The sequence below is a fragment of the Sitophilus oryzae genome, unplaced genomic scaffold, assembly GCF_002938485.1.
Source record: "Sitophilus oryzae breed Bouriz unplaced genomic scaffold, Soryzae_2.0 scaffold_111_pilon_pilon, whole genome shotgun sequence".
Lineage (NCBI taxonomy): Eukaryota > Metazoa > Arthropoda > Insecta > Coleoptera > Curculionidae > Sitophilus > Sitophilus oryzae.
The window spans coordinates 4590868-4603026 of NW_022145749.1; the positions used below are offsets into that span (position 1 = coordinate 4590868).

Genomic DNA, 12159 nt, shown 5'->3' on the forward strand with positions numbered 1-12159 from the left:
AATTTAAGTTTTGCGATTTTATACTTTTTACAAAATCTGAACACATTTTAAAAGAAAAAAAGTTTTTGATAATATTTGTGTAGATTGACTACAAGTTACATAACATAAATTTCTACGACCGGTCTACCTAGTGGTCTGCAGCATCGCCTTGTGGTGCAAACGTGGGCCTGTTAATCTGTGACGTGACGCACAACAGCCAAGAAAAACAGAAGCGTTGCTAAGAATTTAGTAATTAAAAAAAAGTCTTTTAGATACAGTAGTAGGTATTAAAAAGTTTTGTGTTTAAATGGGGTTTGCCTTTAACAGTTAAAAAATTATATCGTAAAGTGTAACTTTCCGTAAGAATTCTTTTTTTTGCTTGCTTGTTTTACGGATAGGTGCGATCGCATAATTATTATTAATAATGTTTTATTTAATTTTAACATTACTACTTTTTCAGTGAATCTTTAAATCTGTTATTTTTTGTTAAGTTCGTTATTTAAACATATGTATGTAATACACTCATATTAACACTAATCATATTTTTACGTTTTTATTCATCATTTTTAATGCCCCCCCGGTTGCATCTTTGTGAAGGACTGTGAATTTTTTAATTGTAGAAACTAAAAATGTAATAATATACAGGGTGTTCCTTTTAAAAAAATACAACTTTGATATTTTTCATTTATTTGGGACACTCCGTATCTTGTACAAATATTTTTAAATTGTAGCTCTAATAGTCCTTTAACGAACCCAAAACTTACAATTTGTAAAAATCTAATCGTTTAGCTACAATACTGTGTCGTATGTGGTGAACTTCTTAAGGTGCCGTGCAGATTCCTGCGTAGGCGTTAATCTTTTTCTTCCTCATCAGATGGTTCTGTTAACTGCCGCGACTTGGAGTGCTTGGAAGTCCTGTATGCCTGTCCAATGACGAATATTTCTCAGCCAGGATAGCTTCCTTCGTCCTATCCCCATTTTGCCCCCCTCTATTTTACCCTGGAGAATCAGACGCTGAAAGTGATATCGTTCTCCACGTATGTGTCCCAAATAGGCTATTTTCCTCTTCTTGATAATTTCGAAGAGTTCACGTTGTTCCAGACCAGCTCTTCTGAGAATGTCTTCATTCCTAATACGGTCGACCCAGGGCATTCTTAGCATTCGTCGTAGAGTCCACATTTCGAAGGCTTCAATTCGGTTTATTGTTGCTACCTTCAGTGTCCATGCTTCCACACCATATAACAAAACGGACCAGACATAGCACTTCACCATTCTGTATCTAAGGCCGAAGTTCAAATCCCTATCTGTGAGGAATCTTCGCAGTCTCAGAAAAGTAGATCTTGCTTGTTTGATCCTGCTTTTGATCTGCTGATCCGGATCCCACGTTTCGTTAACCCTTCGTTAGGCGCGCGGCTTACAATAGCGTCATTAAGCGCGTGGAGGACAATAGTCATCCATCTAATTTAACATTAATTAAGAAAAAAATGACACTTTATTTTTAATATTACGGTATATTGTTATATAAAAAAACGTTATGCATCAAAAGAGGCAAAGTAAAAACAAAACAGAATTTGGATTACTTGTAAAAGACTACACTATGCATTTTCATAACAGTCCACACAAACATCTTTTAGATGATCACCACATGCCCATTTGCCACACTTTACACACCATCTTCTGGTAGTTTTGTTCCTCGATCTACCACAAACAAAGCACCTTCCTCGAGATCCTGTTTTGTCTTCCTGGGGAGTCGGCTCGTCCTGAACACCAACTAAAATCTTGGACCTTCGTCGTATTTCCACTGGCAGAGATTGAATTTCTGATCTTCTGTGTATTTGGGGTTTTATCAACTCCCAACTTACTGTTTCCAGAAAATTGGCTCTCTTCACACATTTATTTAGGCCGTGGGAATGATACTTGTGAATGCAATAAGCATTGATAGCAGAAATATTCAGAAAATCATAAAAAAGTACCATGGGCCATCTTCTTGAATTCCGGGATACATCATAGTTTTGGCATAGTTGATCGAGCAAATCCACTCCAATTTTTGTCATGTTATAAAACGTAATGATGTCAGGTTTTTTTTCTATGCCAGTTGAGTCATCTATGGCATTGTCAAAATGCATCGTCGATAAAACTAAAACAGACTTATTTTTCTTCGGACAATAGGACACAAGAGTAGCATCATCCTGGAACCCAAACAGCGATGATTTTATTTCCCGTGTTTTGCTTGGTAGAAACTCCTTTGGAAGCTCCCTCTTATTAGCTCTGATGGTTCCGACATAGGTGAGTTTTTTAGTTTTGAGACTTTTAGCAAGAGATAGGCTCGTGAACCAATTATCGGCAGTTATATTTCTATTTGTGCCCTCAACTGGTGCTACCAAACGCAAAACAATATCTTCGCCAGAATTACTTTGCTCGTAAGGGCCTGGAGGTTGTTTTCCCACATATGGTTCCAAACTAACTGTGTAAGCAGTCTTTGAATCACACATAGCAAACACTTTGAGTCCATACTTAGCAGGTTTGCTGGGTATGTACTGCCTGAACGAGCAATTTCCCCTAAATGCTAAGAGCTGTTCGTCCACAGTAAGATATTCTCCAGGCGTGAAAAGACTCTGAAATTTATTGTTGAATAGTTCGAGTACTTCTCTAATAGCAGCAAGTTTGTCTAACTCTCTCCTGGCCGGTCTGTCTTGAATATTGTCAAAACGGAGGCATCTTATCAAGAATCTGAATCTTTTCTCACTCATAGTAAGATAGCACGCTTCGAGCCCATTACCTCTTGAATTATCCCATAATTTTGATAAATTCTTTCTTGATGATCGAAGCGTCCCAATCAGATAAAGGAGTCCGATGAAAGATCTAATTTCTATTGAATCCGTGTACCTTGCATCTCTCTCTCGAGCAAACTTCGAGCGAATTTTGTCGATGTAAATATTTGTAGATGTTACGATAATATTTATAATGCTGTCATCTAGAAAGAGGTTATATATATCTATCTCTGATTTCTTTTCACGGGCGGCACCTTTAGGACCTGGCAGATGAATGATTATATTACAAGACTTAGTTCTTACATTGGTGGGTGGTGGCATTTTTCTCCACTTAGTAATTCCATCCTTTGCTACGAAGTAGATATTTTCACCTGAGTTCTGTATACCAGCATCTTCGGTCATGTTGTCATCCTTAGTCAAATTCCCATCATTTGCCATGTCCTCATCTTGTGCCAATATGTCGACATCTTGTTCTGAATCAGAGTTGTGATCGCTTCTTATGACAAAGTCTTCCTCTTCAGAATCTGTCTCTTCCCTAGGAGGTTCTTCATCAGATGACTCTTCGTACCATTCTAGCCATTTCGCAGGATCACGACTGTGCTCAGTTTTTCGCTTTTTCGAATCAGACATAATGCAATTTAATCTGAAAATATATGATTTTTGATAAGATTCTAAAATAAAATAACAGATTAACAACCTTATTATCAAAATGGTGCGGAGAAATACGATAAAAAAAGAAAATTATCTGAATAAACTAATATTCCTTGGATAGGCGCGCGGGTGACAACTGTCATCCACTGAACATAAACTGGAAAATGAATAACACTTCACGCTATAAACGCTGCCACCGTACTGTAGATTACTTTTTCAGATACTTACGGAGAGGTACTAAGGAGGGCGTCTTGATTAAGCGCGCGTGTTGTTCTGCGCAACTCTAAGTAAACGCGTGGATGACGAGTGTCATCCGCGCGCCTAACGAAGGGTTAACCATGCATCCCAAATATTTAAATTGTGTGACCTGCTTGATGACCTCTCCATTTAAGTAAATTCTGGTGTTCGGAATATTGTTTCTGCTAACAGCCATAAATTTAGTTTTTGTAGTATTTATGTTTAAACCCAGTCTTTGACTTTCACTGTTAACTTTATTTAGAAGAATTTGGAGATCATTTGCATTGTCTGCCAATATCACTGTGTCATCCGCATATCGGATATTATTAATTGGAATACCATTTATTTTCAAACCAATGGGACTATCGGAGATTGACTCAGTGAATGCTCTTTCCACATATAAATTGAACAACATTGGAGATAGAATACACCCTTGCCTTGGTGCCATGTGGTGAACAACCCTGTATAATTTTAATATAAATGTAAGATATTTTAAATATAAAACTTTATTTGAATTGTCTGACTTATCTATGGTTAGTTCCATCTTTAATTTATATTGGTGATATTCACTACTCTTTATTGGGGTTTTTATCATTTTTGTTTTGTTTATATTTTATTTTTATTTGTTTTTTTTGTAAATATTGGCTGGTCCGTTAATAAGCATTTACTTATTTAATAATATTAGTTCTATTATTTGGAAATTTTATCACTAGAAACTAATAAGTAAAAGTTTATATAATTTTCAACAAATTTTTATACTTATAGGTGGGGAAAAAAGCAGTTTCTAATATGAACAGAAAATATCTTAGAACTAAGATAAAAAAACAGATTTTGGGATCTGTTGAAACACCTGGCGTTACGAGCGAAAGAGATAGAACTGTATCTCAAGATATTTTATCTAATACAGTAGTTATGTCAGCTATTAATGACCAATTAGGGGTACCACTTAGTCAGAATCCAGTTCCAGTGTACCTAAATCCATCAACAGCAGATGATACTACGTCAAATTATTTACATATTTCTGAAAATTTAGAAAAAAACTATCCTCCTCAATCAATTCAATTTTGAATACTAATACCCTTATTTCTAATTTAAATTCCTGGGCGATTTCTCACCATATTTCACATTTGGCTTATAGCGATTTATTGAAGATTTTAAAACATCCTTGGAGCACTTCAGATTTTACGAAATTACCATCAGATTGTCGCTCACTTTTGAAAACTTCTAGGACAGGAAATATAATGTCATGTGACAATGGATCTTATTATCATTTTGGTATTCTAAATGGCATTATATATGTGTTAAAATTGCACGGTGAGATTCTCTTGGATAATATATATCTAGATTTAAATTTTGATGGACTGCCACTGACTAAGAGTTCTGGAAGCCAATTTTGGCCTATTTTAGGTTTTATTAATAACCTACCATGCAGTGACCCATTTATAATAGGAATTTTCCATGGGAATATAAAGCCTAATAATCCGAATAATTTTTTAAGACAGCTAATAGAAGAATTTCTTCAAATTAGAGAATCTGGCGTTACATTTAATTCCAAAACTTACAATGTTTATATATCAAAAATCATTTGTGATGCACCAGCTAAGGAATTCATTCTGTGTGTTAAGGGCCATAATTCATATAATGGATGTACAAAATGTGTTGTTGAAGGAGAGTATATGAACCACCGAATGTGTTACAACAATATTAATTGTCCTCTTCGACAAGATAATTTATTTAAGAATCAGTTTTATGAAGAGTTTTAAGTTTTTCAACTCGCACCAAGTCCACTATTGACTATTGATATAGGATTGAGTCAGTTTCCTTTGGACCCAATGCATCTTTTATATCTAGGTGTCATGAAAAGACTTTTAAACTTTTTTGTCAAAGGTAATAAAGAAGTAAGGATGAGGGATATGGATATAGAGAATATTAATATTCATTTAACCAGGATGCGAAAATATATTGATAGAAGAGATTGTGCTAGGCTTCTAAGAAAAAATGCTTTGCATCAAATTGATATGTGGAAAGCCACAGAATTTAGGCAATTTCTGTTATATACAGGGCCAATTGTTTTAAAAAATAGACTACCTCAAAATCAGTACAACCATTTTCTATCTTTTCATTGTGCAATTAGAATTTTATCAACGCCTTTGCACATGAAATATATCAATTTTGCCAATTGACGTATTTTGTGAGAAATTATGCTAAGATATATATGTGGAAGACAATTTATTTCGCATAATGTCCACAATTTGGTGCACTTGTGTGATGATGTGAAAAAATTTGGTCCGCTTGAGAAGTTTTCTGCATTTAAATTTGAAAATAAAATGCTTTATATTAAGAGAAATATGAAAAGTTCCAGCAGGCCATTGGAGCAGATAATAAATCGGGAAAGTGAACGTCGTGAATTCTATTCGCCAGCGTTATATAATCAGAAAAAAAATAATACACATTTAATAATGAGCATTGGCTTTGCCAATGAACCTTTATTAAACAATACATTGTGTGAGAAATTTGTAAAAATAAATATAGAAAGGAGATTTATAGTGTCTACTATAAATATACATAGTAGTCATTTTATAAATAAAAATAAGGAAATATGTAAAATAGAAAAAATATTAAGATGCATAGAGAATGATGAGATATATATTGTTTTCAAAAAATATAAAAAATGTAAAAATATGTATTCGTCGCCATGCAAATCAACTTTGCTGAACTGTGGTATAGTCGGTGATCATTGCAATTTCTTTTAGTTACTGACGTTTTTGCTAAAGTCATAAAGTATGAAAATTGTATAATGTCAGTAATTCATACACAGTCTAAATAAAGTGTTAAAAAATAAAAAATTTTGAGATACATATATTTTTCAAAATTGTTAATACAAATCGACTTAGCTATAAATAATGAATATATTTATATATTAATAGTATAGTTATATTATATTAAAATAATTAATACATTTTTGGTTATTTTTGTCTTTTATTATTTTTCAATTTTACTATCACAACCCCAGAAAAAGTTTACATATTTTCAAACTGATTAACAATTTGCAGTTTGCCTCTTGAAGTTCTCTGATCTACATATGTATTATGAAATTTAATTCACTATTATATATATATATATATATATATATATATATATATATATATATATATATATATATATATATATATATATATATATATATATATATATATATATATATATATATATATATATATATATATATACTATACTTACTCTTATTTTTTTATCAAATAAGGAGTTCAAAAATCCATTGATGTAAAACTTAAAAACTTTGTTCATTTCTTGGTTTGTAATTTCTAAGCCAAACCAAACCAAACCACACCTAACTGATAATCAAATATTAGAGGATCCTAACTAACATTCATTAAGAACATTCATGCCAAGTTTCTAATTAAACATATATAAATACATATACATATATATATATATATATATATATATATATATATATATATATACTGTTCAATTCGTGAGGTTTGGAACTTTCGTCACAGATTGTCATTCTCTCTCTTATCCATGTTTATCATCACATGAAATGGAAATTTTGTGTCAAAAACGTAAGTCCATTATATTGATTACATCGTACGATTATTTTATTCTTTTTATATACTGATCACATGCTGATCACTATTATTACGGATAAAATATTTACGTCCTTGTCCGATAAGCACGAATAGAAAAGGACAAACATCGTGTTTGTATTACCCGCCGAAATTGAACAATACGGAACGCCGACTGTCAAAGTTGTTAAATTTTAACGGCTCCGATAGTTTCCCGTAAATTTTTCAAAGAGGATTTTTATCACTTTTTGATATTTTTGTGGGAGATTTTCTGTGTTTACTGAGTTATTTGTGATTTAATTTGTGTTTAAAATGCCGTCCCGTTTTAGTGAAAACGAACAACGGCTCATATTAAAAGTTATCCAGTATTTCAAACTCGAAAAAATGCTCGAAAACCTCTTTTGACTGTGTCGGCTGTTTACGATGTAATTGGACAACTATCAAGTTAATATTTTTTAACTAAATCGAAAATATTCACGTGTTTTATAGAGAGCATCGGAGGCTTTAGGAATTTCACGCACGACTGTGCAAAGAATCAGTTCTAGAGGAATCGTGAAAGATGAAGAACAAAAAGCAGCAACAAGTCACAGAATTGCTTTGTCCCGTGGAATTCCTGCTTATAAGATACATGAACATACAATTAGAACACGTATTTATTCAATGTATGCTGCAGGTAGGCTACAATAAATTTATTATTGTTTAATATTATATGTATCTAATTTTTCACTGTATGGGATTATATAGGGGAACATATTACATTACAAACTTTGCAAGCAAACCTTCAAAACATTGATGATGTTCAGTTGTCTCTGACTATGTTGGGGAAAGGACTTAAATATTTGCAGTTTAGATGGCAAAGTTGCAAGCATTCTAACAGGAAGTATTTAATGGAGCAGCCATATATTGCACAGAAGAGACTGCAATTTTTACGACAATATAAAGAAAATCAAATCTCTGATTGTTCTTTCAGACCAGTATTTCTTGATGAAACCTGGATTTACAGTAAGGGTGGATTTAGAAAGAGCTGGCAAGATGGCAGTCTACAAACAGTTCGTAAAACATCTGGAGAAGGAGTAAGGTACATGTTTTTTACATATTCATTGGTTCACTTATAGGTCAGTTAGAAGGGAACAAATAGAGATACAAACAATAATATATGATAACTGTTAAGTTGTTTCTAGTAAGTAACATATGAGCCATGCACTGCACAACTCAGTTAACTCCACTTTTAAAAATTTTTAAATTTAAGTGTAAAACCAATTGTAATATTCAAACAGTTTTCCAAAAAATAGACAAATAGACAAATAATAACCTCTGATGTTTGGAAAATGTTAAGTTATTAATATACCAACTGGATTTACACTTAAATTTAAAAATTTTCAAAATGTATTGTTCATCACTTAGACAAGGAAAGGGGGGGACGGGCATTACCAGTAGAAATTTTGTGATGGAAAATCGCTAGGCTCCATGCCAAGGCCGTTTGTGAAAAGTGATTCCTAGTTCTTTCTCTCATTACAGATCTTAGAATTGTAAGCACAACAAAACACCATACTTAAATAATAATTATTTCAAGTCTTTAAAAAGCTTTTTACAGCACAAAATACAAAAAAACACACAATTTTTAGGAGCCAATCACAAAATTTGATATTGGCCGTAGATGTCGATTACGCGTCCCCTCTCTTTGCTTGTCTAAGGTGCATGAGCAGTAAACAGCTGATATAACGATAATGTTTCTAACCTAAAGAGTGAATGCAAAGAAAAACATAAAACGTTACATCTGCATAGCAACAAGTGTGCACCAATAAATGCATGGGATTATATCGATTACATTGTAGTTTAACTGTAAAGAAATGTACCTTGTACTTCATTTTTGGGTATGTATGATAGTGATTTTTTAAGGTATATTGTATTGCATGCTGGGTCAGAAGATGGATTTGTGGAGAATGCTAGCTTAGTTTTCAAATCAGGCACTAAATCGGGTGACTACCATGATTCAATGAACTCGGCAAATTTTGAAAAGTGGTTTGAAGAACAATTAATTCCAAATTTAGGTGATAATTCACAATAAGCTCTTAGGAATTATATTATGATTTTTTTTAAAATTATATTATGTTTAATGGGAAAATCTAATATTGTCTAATCTAAAATTTAGATGAACCATCTCTGATTATAATGGATAATGCTCCATACCACAGTACCCTTTTCGAGAGAACTCCAAATCAGAGTTGGAGTAAGGAATCCCTGATTAATTTCTTGCAAGAAAAGGGAATCCAATCACCACCTCTGGCAATGAAAGATCAGGTTTGGAATATTGTCAAGCAGAATGTTGCACCTAAGAAATACAAGTAAGTCAACAAACAGTCTTATTACTTTGACATGAATGCAATTGTATATGCGATATGTTGATTTAACATTATAACTTTATTCCATTGCATTTATTTGGTTTGGTTTGGTTTGGTGTGTTGAGACTTCCTCCATATCATTGTCAGTACAATCCCATCGAAATGGTATGGTCAGAATGCAAGCGCTACTATGATGCCAAGATTAGTGCCATTCATCCTGTTACAAGTGATGCAGTATTAGGTCTTTGGAAAGAAGCACTTGAGAAGGTAGATTACATGTGGTTTAGAGTATTTTATATTAAAAGTTTTATTTTAGGTTACACCAGAGAAATGGAAGAATTATATCAGACATACCAATAGCATAATCGATAAAGCCTGGGCCCAAGAACAACTGATTGATGCCTCCGATATTCTACCTGTAATTATCGACACGAATGATTCCGATTCAGATGAGGACAATTATTTAACTGAGGGAGAGGAAAGTGTGTAGTGTTTAGTGTCTAGTATTATTTTTCATACATATTGTTTTATGTTGTACAGTGTGAGTCAGTGACAGACTAAAGAGTAAATTTAATTAGTAAATTAATTTTAAATATAGAGGGGACTCCAAAAAGTGAGGCAGATATATATTATAAATAATGTTAAATACCTAGAACTAATAGTTTTCTTAATATTTATTTAAAAGAATGTGTTATGCCAGCACCGACATGGTAGTGGCATTGTGTAAAAACTTTTCTATGCTAATCACTGGTATGAAAGTATTTACATATTGCCACTACCAGTTAAATTGGCGATAGCTACAGTATATAATAAATCAACAATCAATCTTTATATACAAAGGTTATAGAATTCTTGGCAGAATCTAAATATAAAATAAAAAATTATTGTATTGGGTGTTACATTAAAAAATATTATATCTGCCACACTTTTTGAGTCCCTCTTATTTAAAATTAATTTTAAATTGTGTACCTGATAGCACAGGATCAGGTTGCAGGATTATTAAGCTCATAATGTAATTAAAATATAATTTTTATATATATTTGTGAATAGGGTAATACACTTTTAACGGGATGCCAATCAAAAAGTGGCCACAAATAGGGGTTGCCACAGTTGGAAGTCGTTCCTACTACTTTATCCGGATCCGGCAACAGTGAGTCAGGCATCTGTTGCTCCTATAATAAAAAAATATAATATATATATATATATATATATATATATATATATATATATATATATATATATATATATATATATATATATATATATATATATATATATATATATATATATATATATATATATATATATATATATATATATATATATATATATATATATATATATATATATAACAGAACCCCCAGATATTCTTACTAGGGCGTATAATATTGACAATGATTATTATGTTAGGGATTCTTTTTCGTTCAGTAATTTTATTAACAACTTTCAGATTCCACCGGATTATGTAATAGTTAGCTTTGACGTCGTTTCTCTGTTTACTAACCTCTCGATGGAGGTGGTTCTGAAAAGTTTACGTAATAATTGGAATAGTATTTCCCCGTGTTGTCATTTGATTTCGAAACACTCGAGCAGGTAATAGAGTTTATTTTTGAATCTAATTTTACTATTTTCAATGGTACGTACTATAAACAGATTTCTGGCACCCCTATGGGCTCTAAAATTTTACCCATTTTCGTAAATTTTGTGTTGGACGATCTGGTTAAGGATTGTCTGTCTACATTACATGCCATATCATATTCCCTTTGTTAAGCGCTACGTAGATGATTTGTTACTGGCTGTTCCTAAAGATCAGATAGGCATTTAGCATTTTTTTTAGACTTTAGAATTTTTAATACCTACGACAGACATATTCAATTCACTGTGGAAGAAGAAACGAACAGAGCTGTTCCGTTTCTTGATATGTTGGTTATGAGAACAGAAAATAACATCCTTAAAACAAAATGGTATAGAAATCCATATTGTTCAAATCTTTTCATTAGCTACCATTCATATCAAACAATGAAATCAAAAATAAATTTAATTTTGGGAATAAAGTCTAGAGCAGTCAAACTAAGCCACTCTGATTATGTGGAGGAATCTTTGGCTCTTTTAAAGAATATTTTGATTGACAATTCTTATCCAGAAAAAATTATAAACAGGTTTTTGTTTCATACAGCTATAGTGAACAATAATAACCAGGGACCTACAGCACAACAACTACCTAATATCACTAATATTCCTCTTGAGCCTAACCGAGTGACAGAGGATCAAAATGGACAACTTGTCAGTTATTTCTCTCTACCTTATATAGATAATCTTACATACAAACTTACAAACGTTTTCAGACAATATGATAATATTAAAATTGCAAACAAACAAGTCAAAGCTCTGTCTAAACTCTATTCGAGAACTAAGACACCACTTCAGATAATGGAGAATTGGAATGTTGTGTACAGGTTGCAATGTAAAGATTGCGATTTGTCTTATATAGGCCAAATTTTTAGAAACTTAAAAGGTTGCATCACATCTCACAAAAGTGACTGTAGAAGGGGCGTTTTGTCATGTGCATTGTCAGAACATGTCAACAATTTA

General features: G+C 32.4%; 2 protein-coding genes across 2 annotated transcripts; one reads left to right on the top strand and one right to left on the bottom strand.

Moving 5' to 3' along the window:
* Positions 1-1470: 1470 nt before the first annotated feature.
* LOC115884404 (piggyBac transposable element-derived protein 4-like) lies at positions 1471-3666 on the bottom strand. The gene is made up of 2 exons (XM_030902965.1): positions 3448-3666; positions 1471-3393 (listed from the first exon to the last, which is right to left on the bottom strand). Exon 2 carries the CDS (start codon positions 3378-3380, stop codon positions 1575-1577), a length of 1806 nt encoding a protein of 601 aa, XP_030758825.1. The 5' UTR covers positions 3381-3393; positions 3448-3666; the 3' UTR covers positions 1471-1574.
* Positions 3667-7575: 3909 nt separating this feature from the next.
* Positions 7576-10042, top strand: LOC115884411. Its single transcript, XM_030902974.1, has 6 exons — positions 7576-7650; positions 7715-7898; positions 7970-8303; positions 9125-9276; positions 9378-9834; positions 9884-10042. The coding sequence occupies exons 2-5, from the start codon at positions 7886-7888 to the stop codon at positions 9572-9574; spliced, it is 696 nt and encodes a 231-aa protein (XP_030758834.1). The 5' UTR covers positions 7576-7650; positions 7715-7885; the 3' UTR covers positions 9575-9834; positions 9884-10042.
* The last annotated feature ends 2117 nt before the right edge of the window (positions 10043-12159 follow it).

Excerpts from the sequence above, each read along its gene's own strand:
- LOC115884404 (XM_030902965.1), bottom strand. The coding sequence starts at position 3,380 with ATGTCTGATTCGAAAAAGCGAAAAACTGAGCACAGTCGTGATCCTGCG.
- LOC115884411 (XM_030902974.1), top strand. Across the intron at positions 8,304-9,124 it reads ACATCTGGAGAAGGAGTAAG|GTATATTGTATTGCATGCTG; the intron begins GTACATGTTTTT and ends TGATTTTTTAAG. Across the intron at positions 9,277-9,377 it reads ACAATTAATTCCAAATTTAG|ATGAACCATCTCTGATTATA; the intron begins GTGATAATTCAC and ends TCTAAAATTTAG.